The sequence below is a fragment of the Equus caballus genome, chromosome 12, assembly GCF_041296265.1.
Source record: "Equus caballus isolate H_3958 breed thoroughbred chromosome 12, TB-T2T, whole genome shotgun sequence".
NCBI lineage: Eukaryota > Metazoa > Chordata > Mammalia > Perissodactyla > Equidae > Equus > Equus caballus.
This window is the reverse complement of record NC_091695.1, coordinates 665,868-687,674: the sequence shown is the minus strand read 5'-3', so window position 1 is coordinate 687,674 and position 21,807 is coordinate 665,868. Positions and strand designations below refer to the sequence as shown.

General features: G+C 38.8%; 2 protein-coding genes across 2 annotated transcripts in view; one reads left to right on the top strand and one right to left on the bottom strand.

The window, feature by feature from the left end:
- TCP11L1 (t-complex 11 like 1) overlaps window positions 1–2,858 on the top strand; it is a 32,112-nt gene extending 29,254 nt beyond the window's left edge. The window contains exon 10 of the mRNA XM_023653842.2: window positions 1,589–2,858. Within this exon, the coding sequence (XP_023509610.1) occupies window positions 1,589–1,761 (173 nt within the window). The 3' untranslated portion in view covers window positions 1,762–2,858. The remainder of the gene's footprint in view (window positions 1–1,588) is intronic.
- The window catches only part of CSTF3 (cleavage stimulation factor subunit 3), a 67,869-nt gene continuing 48,048 nt past the window's right edge, over window positions 1,987–21,807 (bottom strand). Inside the window, exons 4-21 of the mRNA XM_023653836.2 lie at window positions 21,513–21,545; window positions 21,022–21,119; window positions 20,017–20,083; window positions 19,669–19,703; window positions 19,456–19,582; window positions 17,892–17,969; window positions 16,711–16,873; window positions 14,460–14,569; window positions 13,958–14,074; window positions 13,622–13,696; window positions 11,793–11,936; window positions 11,325–11,427; window positions 8,079–8,148; window positions 6,624–6,819; window positions 4,048–4,201; window positions 3,313–3,407; window positions 3,108–3,168; window positions 1,987–2,702 (exon numbers count right to left, since the gene is read on the bottom strand). Of these exons, the coding sequence (XP_023509604.1) occupies window positions 2,500–2,702; window positions 3,108–3,168; window positions 3,313–3,407; window positions 4,048–4,201; window positions 6,624–6,819; window positions 8,079–8,148; window positions 11,325–11,427; window positions 11,793–11,936; window positions 13,622–13,696; window positions 13,958–14,074; window positions 14,460–14,569; window positions 16,711–16,873; window positions 17,892–17,969; window positions 19,456–19,582; window positions 19,669–19,703; window positions 20,017–20,083; window positions 21,022–21,119; window positions 21,513–21,545 (1,929 nt within the window). The 3' untranslated portion in view covers window positions 1,987–2,499. The remainder of the gene's footprint in view (window positions 2,703–3,107; window positions 3,169–3,312; window positions 3,408–4,047; window positions 4,202–6,623; window positions 6,820–8,078; window positions 8,149–11,324; window positions 11,428–11,792; window positions 11,937–13,621; window positions 13,697–13,957; window positions 14,075–14,459; window positions 14,570–16,710; window positions 16,874–17,891; window positions 17,970–19,455; window positions 19,583–19,668; window positions 19,704–20,016; window positions 20,084–21,021; window positions 21,120–21,512; window positions 21,546–21,807) is intronic.

Genomic DNA, 21,807 nt, shown 5'->3' with positions numbered 1-21,807 from the left:
ACTTTTTCATTCTTTTCCAGTGGTACAGTTTGGTTGCTCAGTTTTTATATTTACTAGGTGGCTATACCCTTTTACTTTCCCGAGTGTGGCAACATAAATATAACCTCTTTTAAAATTCAGTGCTCAAGACCAGAGTGTTTGACTAATTTTTGTTTAGGAAAGACTTAGAGTCCTTAAATTTTATCCAGTTGTAGAATCATGGTGGAGGTGCTGTCATTGTTTTATAAAAAGGAAAAATTTGAATATCTTTTGGGAATTTCCCTGGGTCCAGCAATATAGATATATTGGAGTCTATACGTTCTATTTCCAAAAGTAAGATCAGATTTCTGACATCACGCTACTTGTTCAGCTGTGCTTACAAAGGAATTATCAAATATTCAGAATCATTAATAACTAAAAATTCAGGGCTGGCCCCGTGGCTAAGTGGTTAAGTTCACGCACTCTGCTTTGGTGGCCCAGGGTTTCGCTGGTTCGAATCCTGGGCACGGACATTGCACTGCTCATCAAACCAAGCTGAGGTGGCGTCTCACATGCCACCAACTAGAAGGACTCACAACTAAAAACACACAACTATGTACCTGGGGGCTTTGGGATAAAGAGGAAAAATTAAATCTTTAAAAAAAAACCTAAAAATTCATATATATCTTTAGCAGAACATTAGAAAATGTTTTCTTCTAACAAGAAATAATCCTTTTTATGTTTAAAGGTCAGATAATTTCTAGGGGAAAAATACCTTAGAAATAAATGCAGTAGGAGCAATTATAATGCACATCATGGCCATGACAGTGCTTCGTAGCACCGTCACCAAGGTGGGTCGGGTGTGTGTCTTCTCTTTATTACAATGCTAAAAAAAAGACTCTTCATGCACATTCACGTGGCTTTGTTTTGTTTATGGGAAACGATGACCATTTACAGCTATTTGAAATCATTTTGTCTTCTCCAAAACACTGCTCAAAGATGGCATTTCAGGGACGATTCCATTCCTATTTCACAGTCTATGCTAGACGGCAATACTTGTGCCTTCGGATTGTTTTGTTAATAGCCATGACATAAAAAAAGCCACCCAGCTTGAAAATGACACTTGAGAGGATCACAAAATCTGAATTAGAGCCAGCTGACTTTGTTTTGAGGGAATTTTAGCTTCAATGGAAAAATGCAGGGGAGACATGCTTATGACCAACTTATGTAAATATAACCTTGCTACATAAAAATTTATATATGAAAATGATTCAAGATAACCTTTTTTTCATTACAAGAATTTTACAGAAATATTTGAAGCTGATTTTAAAATGTAAAATTCATATTTAATCACGTTTGAATTCAGATTCTAAATTGTGTACGAAAGTTTCCTTATAACCATAATACTTTTCCTTTCTTTTTCCTTCCTTATTTTTATTTATTCTGAATCACAAGCCTTAGATCTCAACTAGTTTTCTGTGTAGTAGTTTTTCTAGAAATGGGTCAATAAGAGGTAATGTTGCTAACAAAGAGCAAAACTTAATTCTTTGGACTTAAGTTGTATAAGTGTTTCCTCACTCTAACTAGGATTTGATTAATTGGCTGTAATTTAATGCTGTTTATGTTTTAGCTCTGAAAGAAATGTTCCTGAGCACTGAGTGCTTTTTGAAATATGTGACAAGACAGCAGGTGGCTAAAGGAATTCCCACAGTTACGCCGCTTTTAAGAGAAATATCTGAAATTTTAAGAAAATATCTCAAATCTGTCCCTGATTTAATGGGGGCAAAATGCATTCATATTTGAGGATTTCTAAAATGTTTAATTTGCCTCTTAAAAATGGATCCCTCATGTTTTCAAATAACAGCAAACAAGCCCAGAGAAGAGCACACAGTCAAATGTGCATGCGGTCAATACAAGATAACTTTTCCTTGTGTCGCTGGCCTGTATTTTAAATGGTATTGGCTGAATAACATAAAATAAGTAGCTATTTTAAATAAATTCTGAATGAAAGCAACAGAAGGAGGATGATGTTTTTGAGATCCTTTTATTTTTTAAAGGATTGTTTTAAAATTTTAAACTACAAAACAGATTCCATACATTCTGCCATAAATAAAAACAAACAATAAGGCAGGACTCTACATAAGCAAACCGAGAAGAGCTGTTTTCAGAAAATGTGATAAAATGCTTTACAATCATCAGCCATCCAGTTTTTAAAATAAAACTGTTGAAAGCTCACAGGTCTTCAAGCGGCACATACAAGACACCCTTGAAGAGGGAACAAAATGTGGTTCTGCCGTTTTGTACTGTTCTCACATTTTTGAAAACCTAATTCTGCTTAGAGCATAGGTCTGTTCCATGTTCTAAAATTCACACAGGTTGGTTTTTTTTTTTCTCAAGAACCATATGATAGAGGCACCAATGACAATACAACTTTGTTTCCAAGAAGCTTGTAACAAAGCATCGTCTCTTTTAAACATAGGACTTAAGAGGCAAAAAGGGAATCCTGGGTCCATCCCTCTCAGAGGCGGCCTTGAGCCGGCCTTACCGAATCCGCTTCTGCTGCCGCGCTCTGTAAATGTCATGCACAGGGGGGACCACCGCTCCCTTTTCTTCGTCCTCGTCTGAGTCCTCGTTGGGCCTTTTGACAGCCTTGGTGAGGACTGCGTTGCTTTCCACAGGGCCGTTGCCCTCGACAGCCAGCTCGGGGGCTCCGCCGGTGATGATCCTCACAGCCTCCTCCACGGCTGCGGACACAAAGGAGACGCGCGGCAGGACGTTAGTTAGGCTGCTATGAAAGAACCTGCATGTTCTGTTGTGGAGACTTTCTAATTTCATAGCCTGCCATTAGCAAAGCATGGGATAGTACCACTGATACTAAATAATTAAAGGAAAAGACAAGAGCCGCTGTTTAATTACTTTCATAAGCCAAGTCTGACAGTGGCTTTTACAACATTTCACTTGGTGGAACTGGAACACCAACAAGCCTCTTTGCACCAAAGAGGATCCCTCTTGTGTGGATCACTCCTGGGTTTCACTGCACGTCTGCAGGCTGGCTGGTTTGGGAAACTTCAATGGCGAAGAATAACTCGCTCCTGCCTAGGAGACGACAATGTGAACTCCGCTTTAAAAATGGAGCTTTCATCACTTACTATTTGGTATCTTGCATCTTCGGAAAATTTCCATCAATTCATCCACTTGTACAAAAGGACCCTATTTTGATAGAAATAAATTATAATCCGCAGTAATGTGGCAAGTTAAAATAGCACTACTTTAGATTTCCCACGATATAGGAGAAAAAGCACACAATGACTATAACCCAGAGAGCAGGTGTCTATATGAAAAGAGTGAGCAAACCTGGAAGCAGATAGGAGGCGGGAGGAGCTTCATTAGCACGACGGCCGCAGGCGGCACGGGGAACACTCCCCCCGGGACGGGGTGCAGGCCCGGCGCTGAAAGAGAACAGGAGGCAGCGGTGGACGGAGGCGCCGCACACACGGCAGCGCTCCAGCGGCACCGTGCACGTAAAGGCGCCCCGCGTCCGGGCGGCTTCGCTCCGGCCCGCTGGCCGCCCCTGCTCTTTCCCGTTCGCCCCGCTCGTGGAGCCCGCAGGGCAGCCTCGACCCCGGGCCGCCGCGCGGGGACCCCCGGGCCGAGCCAGCCAGCTCTCGTCAGAGGCCGGGGCTGGCCTCACAGGTCGTCCGCTCAGCAATCCGTTCGGTCAGTTAGGCAGCAGCATATTTAATGCCGAGGGCCTTGTTCCCACGGGACCTGGAGGGGCCACTACCCGTCAGCTGTGTGAATGACAGCAAAGCCCACCGCGGAGGGCGCTGCCCCGGGCGCAGGTGCTCCGCACAGGGCAGCGCTCCTGGGAGCTTCCTGGGGTGGAGGTCGTGGAGTCTTCCTTCCCTTTTTTTAGACATTCTTAACTCATGTTGGTTCAAAGATTACAGCCAACTCACTGGTCATAGCGACCTGAAGTCTAATAATTAATCTACAGTTGACAGGTCACATTACTTTGTCCCCACACCTCTGGATTTAAATCAACAAACACACTGAGGTCTTCGAACTGGATCTGAAGTCGTGGCTTACGTGCTAAATGTCGTGGCTGAAATGGAATCATCTGCTGAGTGTCCGGCTTAGGGTACTCTGGTTTTCTGTCCACTTCGTCCTTCAGAACAGGCACTATGGAAGGAGCTACAACTGGGTCTGGAATTATAGCCGCCAGCTTAGCACGGGAGACATCCTGAAAATGCAGAACAGAAGAATCCTAGACCTGAAAAAGGGACTTACAGAGTATAATTGTGCAATTCTACAATCTCGAGGACACTCTGTGAATAACTACTTAAAGTCACAGAAAGAGAGAATGAGAAGAATAAGCAAGAACTTGATGATGGTAAAGATTGTTACATATTCAACAAGTGGAGCCAAAAGTCTCTAAAGACTTGGTGTTTCATAAACTTTCCCCAACCCCAGGTGCAAACATTAGACTCGGTGTAGCCATTTGTAGAAGAGACACAAGCTTTTCTGGGTAAATATATAACACTGGGCACCAGGTAGAGAATGTGGTAATTTGGAAGAAAATTTGAAATTTTAGATACTTTTATGACACCCCCTTCCACCAGAATTAAACATTTATCAGTTTCTTTAAGAAGCTACATTAAGTGAGATCCTGCTTCATGAAAGCTGAAATAAAGTTTATCATCACTTACACTAGTTAGTGAGATTTTGCTAATGAAAAGAAAAATTACTCCTCACATACTGTTACAAGGGAGAAGGAACATTTATTGAGCAGCCACTATTTGCCAGGCAATTTTAGCCATTTATTCCCTCTTTGATGAGGCAAATAGTAACATCTCCATTTTATGGGAGGGACTGAAGCTCAGAGGTTCTGATATTTCCAAGGTCATATAGCTACGAAGTAGAGGCCTCTCTGACCTCGAACCCCTCTCGTCTTCTCAGCACACCAGCAGTGCCCTGCCAGGGCTGAGACGGATCAAAGGGAGTAACGTGGCCACTACTACCCGAGGCCCTACCCCGGAGAAGTTCCTCCACGACAGGCAGCTATGTCACTCCATCTGAAGAGAACCAGCAGAGCCCCTTTGCCACCAGCAAGAGGCATGAGGGCAATTTTACTTCCTCAAAACGTGCTCACGTGCAGCCGGTGACATCAAATGCAGTTGGTGGCAAATCTAAAGGAGCAGACCCACTGGGAATCGCTTTTTCTCTCTTTCCCTCTCTCACGTGTACACTCACAGAAGCACATTAATCCTTCCCAAATAAACAGAAGAGTAGAAACAGAAATACAAGATGGAAAATTCATATCCAAGAAGTAGTTCTACTTGGAAATAGTAAGATCTTTACCCTCATTAACTTCCTTAATTTCCATTGTCATCTTATTTTCATTAGAAATAGCCTTTTCTAATAATTACACATAGTCTTAAATGTCTTTGGCTTTCCATTGAAAAGTAGTTAAACTGGAAGCAGAATCTGCTCATCCCTGAGCAGTAGCCCCTGAGTCCAGAATAGGAATCTGGGAATTGGCGCTTCCATTAACGGAAAGGTCTGAAGTTCAATTATGGGTAATTTCTCTCAAACATTTAATCTGGTTCACACACCAGACCAGTGAGACCCAGGCCAAAAAGAGGGCAGAGAGGAAGTGGAGAATGATGGTCAGGAGCGTCCTCCTGCTGGCTGGCTTAAAAGGACCAACACAGGACTCTCGTGGATATAGCTTCCCCTTCCATCTTTGTTTTTGTTCACAGGACACCGAAAAATCAAGAAATGATAGAATAATGGTCTTCTCAGCAGGGGCTATTTCTGGGAATGCACAAACAATCCTCCCCCTGGGCTGAGCAGGCTCAGGCACCAGCGGTGTTTCCTAATGACTCGGTGTCTCCCCAGAGGAGCTCCGTTCCTAGACAAGCTCATCCCTCAAGGGGTCCACTGAAGGAGTCCTGTTTGGAAGATACAAATCCTTCAAAGAACTTTATGGATTTAACAAGCTGTAACATTTCTTCATTAGATCTACAAAATATGTAACATGAACTACATTTGGTTTAAGATCTGTCAAAACACATTCATCAGTTTTAAGAACTATTACCAAAAACTGTAATACCTAAGATGACATTCAGATTTTCTTTTGTTTTTCTTCCCTCCTCACTGCCTCCATCTGCCCACCAGACATAAGATATAAGGCACTGACAATTTCCGGGAAAGAATGAAACCATTTGTTAAATCTCATTTTAATTCTCATTTTGCTCAGTATTTTGTGTGTGTGTGTGTGAGAGGAAGACTGGCCCTGAGCTAACATCTGTGCCAGTCTTCCTCTATTTGGTATGTGGGTCACTGCCACAGCTGGTGAGTGGTGTAGGTCTGCACCCAGGATACAAACCCACAAACCCTGGGCCGCCAAACTTAACCGCTATGCCACCAGGCTGGCCCCACTGTTAAGTACTTTTGACAGTGAATGTTTCATAGACCCAAGGAAAATCCCTGAACTTTCTTCTTGTTCTCTACAAATCTATTCTAAAGCTACGTTACGTTAATTTCTATTTCAGAGTTTACTTTAGTGTGAAGTTTATCCTTGAACTATTCTAAAATATTCAAAATATTCTAAAATATTCAAAAATAAGGACACTACACACATCTTGATCGTAAGTACATACCTTATAACCAAGTGCTTTTAGTTCACTGGCAGAGCAAGGATACAAGTCCATGAACTTGTATCTGTCTACGAGTAAAGCTGTTTCTTTGCCTTCATACTCTTCTTTGAATGCTGTAAACCGTCTTTTCTCCACTTTGAGTATACTTGCTAGATCACCAATATTACTTTCAAAAGCTAGAAATCGGGCCCAGATTTCTCTGTAAGAAAACACATATAATCAATACTTAATTATTCTGTGTTTGGGGTAGGGAGTCCATTTACAAAAATGCCTTAAGTTCCCTCTCTCCCCTTTTTTTTAATTATAAAAATCTATTTTTTATTATAAAAATTTCCAAACTACAGAAAAATAGAATAGTATAATGAATACCCATTATTAATATTTTTGCCATTTTTGCTTCATCTTGTTTTTGTTTAAGTATTTGAAAGTAAATTATAGACATTATAACACTTCACCCTAAATACTTCTGTATTTAAGCCCTTTTTAGAGTTTTTACTTATTTAGCATACCTTCCTATCCTTTGTGTCAATAAAAGAGATATTTACCCTAGAGAGGGTAAACTCTAGGTGGAAGAGCTGAAAAAGGAACCTAGAAAGATTTCCAATTTCTCCTGAATAATGTGGTTTCACCATTTTGTGGAGTGGCATGAATTATAACAGAATACATTTCTTTACTCAATGTATGAACAAAAATATATTCCAAAATCTACAATGATTGCTCTCTATTTTTTCCCATTAATATGGATCAGTGGGGACAAATTTGTACCTCACCACTGTTCTAACAGCCAAAATTAATGCTGAGACTCTACTTACGTAAATGTCACTACGCACCTTTGTACTAACATAATACACTGAGTGCCTACTGTACACCAGGTATAGGACTGCCACAAACATCCCACACTGGTAGACATTCTTCTTGCTTCATGAGAAAGTAAGGACTGGTGAGGTCATGAAACCTGCCCAAGGGGGTAGCTGGCTGAGCTGGGATCTGAACCCCAGACTCCAGAGCCTTAGGATTCCCACCGCGCACTGCACCGTGTCACTCCTCTGGGGAAGCTGACACTCAGAACCATCAGTCTGCCACATGACGCGTCAAACAAACCTTCAATACGTAAGAGTCTTTGCTCTGAGTAAGGGAGGTAAAAATTTCAGAACTCTTCTCTAATTTGTTCATATCAATTTCTAGGGATATAGTAAAGTAGAAAGATATGTTAAAATATTTGATAATAAATTGCTAATGCATTTCTCAAAACAATTCTAATCAGTACACTATTTTTTTTTTTTAATTTTAAACATATATGAAAGTATTGCTGGCAGACATTTTTGTAAATTAAGCTTCAAGAGGCAAGGGAAATTTCTCCTGAAACTTATTCTCAACAAGCAAGCGTTCATCCCACAGATCACAATCGAGTATTCAAGCCGCCCTTGGAGGCTGACCAAAGAGTTTCACACGGCTTACCCAGACTTCTCAGGAGGAAGGCTTCCAGACGTTAACACTCGTTCAAACAAAACTCGGGTATTGTTGTCCTCTAGAATATTTAAAAAGATTGTAAATATTTAAAAACTTCAGTTTTACAGTTCAACAGTGTTTTTGCACATGCATTATCTCATTTAATCCTCACAAAAATCCTGTGCAGAAAGGTAACTATTATAACACCAATTTTTTTTTCTTTTTGAGGAAGATTAGCCCTGAGCTAACATCTGCCACCAATCCTCCTCTTTTTGCTGAGGAAGACTGGCTCCGAGCTAACATCTGTGCCCATCCTCCTCCACTTTATATGTGGGACGCCTACCACAGCACGGCCTGCCAAGTGGTGCCACGTCTGCATCCGGGATCCGAACCAGCGAATCCCGGGCCGCCAAAGCAGAACATGCGCACTTAACTGCTGCGCCACCGGGCCAGCCCCTATAACACCAATTTTTATAGATGAAGAAACTTGAGGTTCACAAGCATTCAGTGAGTTGTTCACTGACTGAGTAATAGCGCTCTCTCTAGAAGCCTGCCTAGAGTTCAGCTCTCTTCTATAGAATACTGCAGCTGTAAAGGCCAACAATTTGTAACTGTGTGCTATCTGAACATAATTTGCCTCTAAAGAATAATGAAAAGTACATGTCTGCTGACATTAGAAGCGTCAGACTCCTGGTACTTTTAAATACACCGAATGTGAAGGATGGCAAGCTGCAATTTATATAGAGCTGGCCTTCTCACTTGGCAGCACCAAGACTACTCTGTACGTAACTATTTTAAACTCTCATAGAGGTATGGTAATATCTAGATTGGTAGATAAATATGCAAGTAGCAAGTGAATTAAGAATGGCACCAGAGGTAGACTGAAATTTGAGTCTTGGAAGGCCCTCTGTAGCTGGAAGGGGAAAAATAACACTTCTTGCTAAGCTCTAAAGGATCTAGTAAAGTTTAAGAATCCAGCAGTAAACTTACTAACAATCATTGAATTGTATGTTTAAAATGGATGCATTTATGGGATATAAATTATACCTCAACAGAGTTGTTTACAAAAACATCCAGCAGAATGGTTGATTTGTATTGCCTCAGGGTAGTTATACAGTTTTACTACACGTCCAAATGCAAAGTAAAACAAGAGATTAAACGTACTGAACCAAAGAAGATGGCACCACATTCACGGCTTTCATCTTCAACTTAACATACTGTACTTTAAAAAATGTTAAGTAAATCTTACATTTTATTCCTTTTGCTTTATTCCAAGCTTTGCTCCAGACCTTTTTTACCATTCCACACAACCTTCCACTGCCTGTTACATGCTATGCTCTCTGCCTGGAATGCATTTTCCTGTTTCGTTACCTGGCTAACTACCCTTCACCCTTCAAGGCCCACCTCACGTCCCCTTCTCTACGACACCCTCTAGAACAGCTCTGTCTAACAGAAACACAATGCAAGCCACGTATGTAATTTAAATTTTCTGCTAGCCACATTGAAAAGAGTAAAAACAGGTAAAATTAATTATAACATTTTATTTATTCTAATACATCTAAATTATTATCATTGCAACATGTAATCAATATGAAAAATTATTAAGATATTTTACATTCCCTTTTGCACTAACTCTTTGAAATCTGCTATGTACTTTACACTTACACCACATCTCATTTTCGCCTAGCCATCTTTCAAGTGCTCAACGCTTAGTAGTCTCGTGGCTACAGTAATAGCACAGCACAGCTCTAGAACTTAAATTACACTCTCCTCTCTGCACTTCCAAAGTACTTCACTCAGGGCTCTACTATAGCATTTAGCACATTTTTTTCATGATTGCCATCATCATAATAAACAGTTAACATTTATAGAATTTATAGAATTATGGAATTACCACATTCCATATATAAATCAAACACATGCAAAAACTCATTTAATCCTCTCAACAATCCTATGAAAGGTACTCTTATTATGACCATTCTGCAGAGGAGAAATCTGAAACGAGATTATACACCTAGCCCCAGAACTCACGCTACAATTAAGCACCAAGTGGCGATGCAGTCATGTTTGCACAGCTGATTCCCCCGTGCGAATGCTCTAAGGGGAAGAAAGGAGTCCTAGCTACCTTTGCACTCCCAAGCCCCAGGAACCAGACGGTACTGAATAAATGATGGATAGATGGGTAGACAGATGAGCAAATGAACAAACCATGCAAGACACTGATTTTGTAAGACAATGCTGAGATCAGACATCATCCTCATTTGTAGAGTAGCAAATATTATAATACTAGCAACTATTCTAAAAAGTCAAGCAAAATAATTGAAAATTGGTGAGAAACATTAATTTCACACAAGAAAATTTCTTTTTAATTAAAGGCTCCACTGTCTCACTTTTTGGAGATGTCTTTTTCCAGACTGTAGAATCAGTAAGCTAAAATATAAAATCGTATTTAAGTTTTATTCTTTTCTACTATTTAGATATATAAAATGCTCTATTTTTCTAAAATACCATAAGAATCATTGATATATACCTGTCATATTTAATTCTATAATCATTTACATGGCACATAATTGTATATTTCTTTCTTAAACCAATTTTTATACCAGATCATTTTTAGTCAAGGAATTACACACCCTGTACTGTGGATAGCTAGACTAAATGAGACCGACACATATGTGCACATGTGCTGTGTATATGAACCCCTAGTTCAAGGGCCTGGTCCAAGGCAGGAACTCAGTAAAGGATGGCCATTGTGATTATTATAACATAATAGGGAAGTAAAAATAAAGATGCTCATAATGTTTCTTTTTGATATCTCTTCCCCAGTAGCCTCAAAGCATTTTACTTTACTACTTGGGCATCTTTGAGTTTTGGTGGCTAGAGATTTTTGTTAACTGTTTCCCCTGACCCCCAGGAAACAGGAGGTGACTTGCCCAGAGTTACCAGAGATGAGCATGAATAACTGTGTGTCTCAACCTCTGAATTTGCGCATTTATCCTACTACCGATAGCACTTTACTGATGATATGTTAAAGACCATTCTGCAGTCAAAAGGCATCTACCATTACCCAATAAACACAAATTCATGGTTGATAGACCCTAAATATTTCTTGAGTGCCTATCAAATGCCTGGTTCTGGTGTGATGACAGAATTATAACATCTTCAAGGAGGAAAAAAACCCAGCAACATTAATTTCAGAGAATGACATTGATGGTTAAATATTAAGTAACAATTACAGATCCAGAATCTGCTTACCATTGAGGTGAGAAAGATAGTCAATATAGGCCAGGACATATTCTGGAATGTCTCCATATTTCTTTAGCCCCAGCTCAAAAATCTTAAAGGCAACAGATTTGTCCTAAAAGTAAAGAGAGGAAAGTACTGATTTCCAGATACTCAAAAGAATATTAAAACCAAACCTAAATATGACAAGGAACTTTAAGAACTAAAATGGAAATTAAAATCATGCTAAGTAGAAACTGCTGAGCTAAAAACCATTCAAGGGGGTTTAGATTCAGAAATACGGAGTTTAACAAGGCGTAAATTAGCCGGCATAGGGATTCAGACGATGCTCCATGTAACTTTACACAGATACACTTAGACTTCTCTTCTGATATGGAGCAATTAAAGCTTAATGACAGAAACCAGGACTACCTTTCTTTTCATGAATGTAGCTCAGACGAAGAAAATTATTCTATTTTTATATTGTATTTCAGTACTTACCTTACTACAGTAATATTCCATGAGTGCTGCAGTAACATAGACATGGTGGCGGGTTCTGGCATCTTCTCTTGCTTTTTTAAATATCATTCTTCCAGATTTGATACCTTCTGCTCTCCTTGCAAATTTCATATATTGGATATACACCTATGCAAAAAAAATTATTTTTCTACAGATTAGGCAGAATGTGATCCCTGTAGCATCCAACACAGGCTCATCTTATTCCTATCCTAAAATGTTCCTGTACCCAAGAAATCAGAAAGTAAGATTATAGATATTACACTATTTATCTGCAATACAGCTTTTTGCTTGTATTAAAGATACTTGCAACTTAATTTTTTTAAATTGACATATCATTCACATATCACAAAATTCACCCTTTAAAGTATACAATTCAATGGTTTTTAGTATATTCACAAGGTTGTGCAATCATCACCACTATCTAATTCCAGAACATGCAAATTAAATTTTAAAAGGGGATTAAAAGTGAAATTACTGGAAAACACTCCATTAATGAATGTCAACACCTGGAAAACTCAAGGTTTGGTCTAATATAAGCATGTTTAACAATCTAACTTCACATTTTCTTCTTCTTTTTTTTTTTTGAGGAAGATCAGCCCTGAGCTAACTGCTGCCAATCCTCCTCTTTTTGCTGAGGAAGACTGGCCCTGAGCTAACATCCGTGCCCATCTTCCTCTACTTCATATGTGGGACGCCTACCACAGCATGGCGTGCCATGCGGTGCCATGTCCGCACCTGGGATCCAAACGGGCGAACCCCAGGCCACTGAAGTGGAATGTGCGAACTTAACCGCTGCGCCACTTGGCGGGCCCCTAACTTCACATTTTCTTAGTTCATTGCCTTAAAAGCCTACTACTTGATTTTCCAAAGACCAAATAATATCACATTATTGATACACGATTTACGAGCCATTTTATACTCAGCACCCGCCGAGTGTCCAGCACATGGAGAGGATGCAATAGTTTTTCAGTGAACAAATGTCTCTGGACTATGAGTAGGGTCCTGATTTGCCCAGTTGTGATGTGAAACTGTGTTACCCAGTTTTGACAGACAGGATGGATGGATGAACGAACTGGGTTCCTGGAGGAAAGGAATTTTATCTAACTTTTCATTCTACTGCAGGAATCCAGCACAGCGCATAGCACAGAGTGGTTTGCAAAATTAACTTTAAAATAACTAATAAATGCAAGCAATCTGCAGTGGAATCCCAAGATAAACAAACAAAAAAGCAGTATAGCTGTTGTTGACTTGAGGCACAGGGTCTAGACCCCACACAATGGCCTGTACTCTTCCCCTCCCACTTGAAAATCTCCACTGCACTATGAAGAAATTTAGGGCTTCCAAAACCACTATTACAGGGCAGAATTAGGGGCAAAGTGAGTTCCTGTCCAATCTCTTCCCAGGATGTTGGTCTCTCCTGCCTCCCTTTATTTAAAAAGAAATATTTATTAAGCAACAGTTATGTGGCATAAATGGCTATAAACTATTATCCTGAGGAAAATGTTAGACCAAGCCCCACTGTATCTGTTTGATACTGCTGCATTTAAAATCGAGCAGACAACAGGGCAGTAATTGCCAGGAGTTGGGAGAGAGGGAAGGGATGACTGCAAAGGGTCACATGATGGAATTTTTGTGCGGTGATTGAAGTGTTTTGTATCTTAATTGTGATGGTAGTCCCATGACTTGATGCCGTTGGTCAAAATTCATAGAACTATACAACAAAAACAGTGAATTTTACTGTATGTAAATTAATTCTTTTTGTTGTTAAAGCAGACTACAAAGGTGGAAAAGAGATTTGTAAAGTTGCTCACCAAGGTGGGGTCAATATCCTCAATTGCCAGAAGTCTGTTATATATACTGTGAACTTTCTCATACTTCATGCGACTCTAAGGTGGTAGAGAAGAAGCGGAGATAAAGAGACACTCATAAGCAAGCAGGATGTGAGCTCTGAGGAGTCCAGAGGCTGCACCCCACAATGGCATCTGCTTTGAACATAAATATATAATGAGCTAAGGACTAATAACAGTTCATTTTGCATCACCTCCATCTACCAAAAATATTATGCCTGGCAAAGAAGCAACCAGAAAAAAATTCAGTCCTGCAGTAAAAAATCCAATTATAAGAAAGTTCTAGATATTTTTACTCACCTCTTCATAATCTGCGTATGCAAAATAAAGAAGCATATTCTTCTTTAATAAAGTGCTTATGGCTCTTTCATATATATTAGCAGCTTCATCACTAAATAATTTGGCATTATTCATATCCTAGGAGAAAAAACAAGAAGAGGTCACTCTCAATAATTTTAATATAGCTGAAAGAGAATAAAATATACCTACATATATACATACAGACACATGCATTTCTGGATTCTAAAAAAAATTTCAAAGACTTCTTCCACTATTTTAACAGAAGAATCATACAAGTAATACAAGTACTCTAAATGATTCATCACTTTAATACATTAAAAAACAGCTATTGTATTTTATTCTAAGTAGTCTAATCATATAGGAGTGTCACTAAGATTCATAGTGACATAAGATTAAAAGTTTCAACACTTAAACTTTATTACCAAAATACGGTGTTATATTTTTCGCAAATTATTGCCATAAAAAACCATGAAAAGACTGACAGGGGAAAAGGAGCACTCACCCCCTTCTCTGCGAGCAGCTTACTTGACTGCTCAAGATACTGGGCGGCTTCATACCAAATATCAGGGTGATGGCCCAGCACAAGCAGGCACTGTTCATAAGCAAACATAACTAAAGGAAGACATCCACAACACTCAATTAAAATAAATATCATTTACAAAACTGTCAATACAGGTACCACAATGAAAATATTAGGCTAACACAAGATCCTCAACAATGAATGGTAATTAGAAATAAAAAGCTTTAGTGATTGCTGGCACCATCAACCACCCAAGCCCCATCCATCCATCATTTATAAATTAATATTTATTGAGCACCAACTACATGCTAGGGAATGTGAAAGACCTTGTGACTACATCAGTGAATAAGACTTCCTATACTCCAGGAGTCTGCAGTATACTGGGAAGACCGATATGAAGAAAGCAATTATAAAAAATAAGTATTATGACAAGGAAAGCACAGCGTACTCTTGAAGCTTACAGCAGCAGGACTGAACATAGTTGAGGGACTCAAGAAAGGCTTCACTAAGGAATTGACATCTAAAGCAGAATCTGAGAAGGGAGAGAAGCTGGTCAGATGAGAGAGTAAGTGGAGTGCAGGAAGGATAGGAGTAGACACAAAATAGTGTAGGCAAAGGAAACGGTATCTGCAAAGGACTATAGGTGAGGGAGAAAGGCACAATTGAGGGATTTTTAAAAGCTCCAAATACTAGTTCTGGCAGTGGCAGAGTAGTTTGTATCAGACTAACTCTCCTGAAAATAAAAATCATAAACTAAAAAATACAAAAAGCAACTATAATGCATCAGAGAATGACCAAAAGAAACAGAAACCAAAGAGGACTGAGCCCTGAAAACATCGGAACCACACTGGGTAAGATCCATACTTAACACGGCTTTTCCCCTCTAGGGCACACCCCTGTGTGTACCGTTCTGGGATAGCTAGAACTCAAGTCAAATGCTGAGCTCTTACTGGCTTGAGGCAAGTAACATGGAATTCTGGGCTGTGAGAGAAGCTGGAAATTAAGGGGGAAAATTCTGAAAAAAGGGGGAGCCATAGAGGGTGGAGCCTGAAAATGTGGGCATGAATGCCCTCAAATCATTAGCTGACCCCTAAAATATACACACACAGGAAATGCAAAGAGCTCAAGTGGAAAGCAAAAGTGAAGACTGAAAGAGCTGAATAGATGGCTCAGTGGGTGCCCAGTGTAAGCGAAACCAAGTTTAGAATCTGAGTCCCATCAAGTAAGAGGGTCTGGGTAAACACCTTAAATTTTCTATTATGTCTTGGGAGTAAAGACTATGTCCCAGGACTAAGAGATTTACTCCGACATTAAGGGCAAAACTAAAACAGACCCATCCTAACAGTGTAAAACCAAGCCTTGGGCCAGCCCAGTGACGAAACGGTTAAGTGCACATGTTCCGCTTTGGCAGCCCGGGCTTCGCCGGTTTGAATCCCGGGTGTGGACATGGCACTGCTAGGCAAGCCATGCTGTGGTAGGTGTTCCACATGTAAAGTAGAGGAAGATGGGCTCCGATGTTAGCTCAGGGCCAGTCTTCCTCAGCAAAAAAAGGAGGATTGGCAGCAGATGTTAGCTCAGGGCTGATCTTCCTCAAAAAATAAATAAATAAATAAATAAAAACCAAGCCTCCGCAAGTCCAGGTGACCTGCCAGTAATTTAATTCTCTGCTAAAATAAAACTCCACTTTCTTCAGAGGAAGATGACAGAATCCAGCCTTTAAAAAGTATCACTTGTACATCTGTACACTGTCCAAAAGAAAATTTTTAAATGTCTAGACTTGTAACAAAACAGGAAAATATGACCCATAGTTGAGAGAAATAGCCCAGATGCTAGAATTAGCGACAAGGATTTATAACTACTGTTACAAATATTTTCAAGGATATAAAGAAAAAGATGGTAATGGACATGGATTCTCAACAGAGAAACGGAAACTACAAAAAGGAAAATATAAAAAAGGAACTATACGAAATACAAAAATTTCTAGAATGCAAATTTACAGAACTGAAACGTATAATCTCTGAAATGAAGAATTCACTGGATGGGCTTAACAGCAGACTGGATATGATAAAACAAAGGTGAGTGAACACGGAGATAGATCAATAGAAATTATTGAATCTGAAGAACATAGAGAAAAAAAGACTACAGGTGAAAAACAGCCTCAGTAACCTATGGGATAACGTCAAGTAGCCTAACATACATGTAACTGGAGTCCCAGGAAGGTTAATCTTGTTACCTCTTTTTGTTATAAGGGTCTGATCTTCTGTACGAAGAGGGTTGCTCTTTTCCCACTGTATGTATTTCTTCCACATATCTACCTGCTGAGCTTCTTGAGGAGTATTCTGAGGAGGCACTGAGGGAGCATTGCGGTCCAAACCTTTCATTACTGTCTCATATTCCTAGACAAGAAGCATTTAGAATTCTGTGAGGAGTCTAGGAACAACTCTGATACACAGGATGGAGGTGATCAGTTTGGAATACTTTGCTCAAAATGCCTATTTTTTCCAAAGACCATTTTGTTAATATAATCTAAAATATTTAAGAGCAAGGAGAAAAATAACAGAGAATTACTCAGCCAAGAGCAGGTTCCCAGGACTGAGTGAACAGAACACGCCTGGGCCCTCTGCAGGTGATCTAGAAGGTCACTCTCCAGGACAGAGGAGTCGACAGATCAACATGACTGATGATCTGGTGGCATCATTACTGCCACTTTGGAGAAACTATGCGTCTTTTTAAATTTCAGTAGTTTGTATTACGAGGCTATTTTCCCTAACTTTTAACAGTGTAAATGAATGAAGAGTTGCGCACGTAAGACAAACATCTGTCCCTGAGAGCTGTGTATCAGACCACAGAGGAGTACAGCACTCAGACATCTGTGAGCAGACAGGAGGGAAGGATAAGAACGACTTCCTCAGTTCTAGGTGGGATCTTGTCTCTACAACCTTTGTGTCTGTATTTTAAAAATAATTTCTTCCAAACATGATTTATTCTATTTTGTCCTTTAACGTATCCGTAAAGAGGTATTTCATTTCAAATATATCATCTGCTCAGACAATGCAATTAATTGTCATTAATTAAGATTGCTAATGATTGAAAAGATCAAGAGTGATACCGGATAGAAAAAGCTCTTATGTAAGTAACATACTCATAATAATGATTAAAATAAGTGGCCTGGGGGCCGGCCCCGTGGCCAAGTGCTTGGGTTCGTGCACTCTGCTTCAGCGGCCTGGGGTTTCGCCAGTTCGGATCCTGGGCACGGACATGGCACTGCTCATCAGGCCATGCTGAGGCAGCGTCCCACATGCCACAGCTAGAAGGACCCACAGCTAAAAATACACAACTATGTGCCGGGGGACTTTGGGGAGAAAAAGGAAAAATAAAATCTTTTAAAATAAGTGGCCTGATGGAATTCCATACCTTAGCTACACGTCTAGCATTCATGTAATCTCTACTCCGATCTTCAATCATTTTTTTAGCTAAATGAATATTAATACCCTAAAAAAAAGAAAAATGTATATTATTTTAAAATTAACTATATTTTAATATTAGCACAATACATTTAATTTATTCATTTACTAAATTACTTTAAGTTTTTTATTTTAAAAGATTTTTTGGCTGGTAGAATAAAAGTTCAATCACATTCTATGCTTCAGAGATCAAGCAGGATCTGCTTACGTCTGTTATGAGCTGGTGGTAAGTGTCCACACATCAGGAATTTCTAAAGACAGGCCATGATTTGGAAAGAGTCAATTCCACTAATAAAGAATGATGTGCAGATTCATCTGGGTGAACAGCCATAGCTTAGCTCTAAAAGCCGGTTTTTAACTGGGTCTGTGTAACTTTAAAAATAAGCACAGAGGTACCAAGGAGACGTAAACATTCACTCATGCTGAGCAGTTCTCAAAGTGTAGTCCAAGGATTCCTGATCCCCGAGACCCTTTCAGGGGATCCATGAGATCAAAACAATGTTCGTACAATACTAATACATTATTTGCCTCTCTCACAAAAATACAGTGGAGTTTTCAGAGGCTACATGACGTTCAATACTGTAATAGATTGAATTTAGAAGCAGATATGAAAATCTAGCTATCTTCTAGTAAGCTAGATATTAAAGAAATTTGCAGAAATATAAATCGATGCCATGCTTCTCACTAAATTTTTTCTTGTTTTGGAAAATACAGTTTGTTTTAATGCTATTTATGTTAAAAGGTAAGGAGTTTATTATTATAAACTTTAAATGAATTAATAAATAAATATCTTAAAATTTCTCAGTTTTAATTCCAATATGCTAAATATTGATAGATAAAAGCCACATTAAAATTAAAAGTTCCTTGTGGTCTTCAATAATTTTTAAAATCTCAAGATCCAAATGTTTGAGAACCACCGCTCATGCCTGTGAGGAAACAGTTTCAATACCCTACATAGTTCTTCCAAAATACAATGGACATATGAGGAGCTTTCTTCCAATGACAGAGCTTATTTGACATGTGTATTTACAGCTATGGGCTTATTAGGTCAGTTGGTTAAAGCATACGCCAACGAGACAAGGGTCTTGGACTGCAGCCCCACATCTCACAAACACAGCCAATAATCACATCACTGTAACGAGGTGAAAGAGGTGTGTTGCAACTGATGATTGCCGCTGGAAAACAATTCTAAAAAGGTACCACTTCAGAAGGGATCAATGGCAATGTGTGTGCACGATTGTGCACATATGGTTCAACGTGGAATACAAATGGTCTTGTAAGAATTGTAATCCTCCCAGAGTATTCCCTAAAAAATAACTCAACAGTAATACGAGACTCTCAAAACCTTGCAAAAACATTAGGAGTGGTTCTTTCATTACAACCAATATAAAAACAGACATGTGCAACACTGATATTCAGGTACCAGACACTAGAAAGGCTAGAATCCACAAATCCACAATGCATAAAAATTAAATGGCTTGGTTGTAATAATAAAATACTCTGGCCTAAGTTACCTCTTCATACTTGTTATAGTCTCTCCAGAGTTGTTCAATGTTGATCATTGGATTAACACAACCTCGTTGATAAACTCTTCGGACAGCTGTTATTCTCTGATTTTCTGCGTAAGATCCAACAGCTTCCCTGGCATCAGATAAGAAATGCCATCAATTATATTATAGCTAAGTCAACTGGTCACACAGAAAAAAAAAAACTATAAAACTACTTACACGCCTTTTAGGAAATTGATGTAATCCACCCAAATCTAAGAAATAAAATAAAATGTTAGTACGTTTCTTAATATTTTCAAATTCATTGTGTATATATTAAAAAGTTTTAATTCTCAGGGCCAGCCCTGTTGCCGAGTGGTTAAGTCCGCATGCTCCGCTTTGGCAGCCCAGGGTTTTGCCAGTTGGGATCCTGGGCACGGACATGGCACCGCTCATCAAGCCATGCTGAGGCAGCATCCCACATGCCACAACTAGAAGGACCCACAACTAAAAACACACAACTACGTACCGGGGGGCTTTGGGGAAAAAAAGGAAAAATAAAATCTTAAAAAAAAATTTTAATTCTACCTGATAAGACATAATTTCCATTCCAATTTTATCCAGTGCAAAGTCATACGCTTGAGCCATTTTTTCTCTGAAATAAATGTGAAAGACACGTTTCTTTAAACTGTATTTGTTATTAAAATGTATCTACAACTGAAACATAATCATTACTCCTGATCATGATCAGAACAGCATTTGAACCTTTTGTATAGAGAAAAATGTAAAGCGTCTTTGCAAGTATATGAAGAAAGTGGTTCTTTTGTGTTTAACTTGTCAACATCGTTAATTTACATTTTGTTTCCTTTGCCCACTGCTTGTGGGTATATCAAAGATAAGGCCCATGTTTTACTTATCTTTATGTCCTTTAACTTGCCTAATCTCGTATGTATCAGATTCAAACGCGGAACTGTCAGGTTCTCTGATTAAGGAGGTAGGTTATGTTTGAAGATCTATTAGCTCTGTAGTAAAATTTAGGGAGAAAGAACTTCCTCTTCAATAAGACAACAAAGGATAACGAGGAAAAGTAAGATAAAATTCTAGTATAGAAATAACTTGCCTGTTTGTTATACACAAAGATAGCATTTGACAAGGTCCACTATTTAGATTCAGCAGATGGATAGGTGGGTGAAAGTCACAGGGGAGGCAGAGGCACAAGAACAGAATTGCCAAAGACGCCTCGGAATACTTTAGCACACTGCATTGTAACCTGCCAAGAGTGGTGCCATGACAAGTAATAAGATGCTTTTTAGCAACTTTGACAACAAGCCAACAAAGCGATTTGGTATTGCAAATGTATAGTGTTTCAATATAGAAGAGGGGCTTTGATGATTAAATTCTCCAGAATAAGACTAATGCCAGTGGCTTTCTCTGAGGCACTTTTTTCTTAGTTTTACTGACTTCTCAGAGACTCTTGACTTTTCAAATCCTTAAGTCTCTTCCTCCCTGGAGTTAAGAAAAGGTGTGAGTTTATGTAGAATTGCCTGTGTGCCTAAAGATGACCTGCATTCTTAAGATTCTGATATAACTTACTTGTAACTTGGCAGTTTACCCTTGGTTTCTCGGACATATGAAAGATAACACTTCCATAAATCAATGTGCAAAACCTTCATAAGGCATCTCTGAAATAGCTGTAAATACAAGAAAATATTATTAGAATTCACCTTAAATAAATTTCACATGTACATGGGTGAAATGGAATATTAAAAAAACAAATGAAGCTCCTTTCATGAATTTGTCTTCTTATAAATAAATGCAAATAACAGCTCTCTCTTATTTTCAGTTTAGATAATCAAAACCATTCTCATGATTTTGGTCAGTAGAGTAAAATTATTTTTTCTTCTCCAAAATTTTTATTATGAACATTTTCAAGCATACAAAAAAGTTGAATAAGTACAATGAACTCCTATATAATCACTACCTAGATTCAATAATTATTAACATTTTACAATATTTGCCTTATATATTGGAAGTCTTAAGTTAAACTTCAGCATAAAATTCAAAGCATATTGAAGAGGACTCACCTTTTCAACCTTGTCATAATTTTTAGCTTTAATCTGAAGAGAAACAGAGAAAAATATAGGATTAACATCATTCTTCTTAGAGTACTAAAACACTATCTCTGAATTTTTTTACTAATCTTGCAAATTCATCTCTACACTTTCCTATTAATTTTGCCTTCCAAAAATAACAAATAATAGCAGTTTGAACCCAACATGGACAATATGCATTGTAAATATGCCTTATGTAAAGTGACTCTATATGGATAGATTTTCATACACTCATTTATGCTAAAATTTTGTGAATTTAAAACTTTGT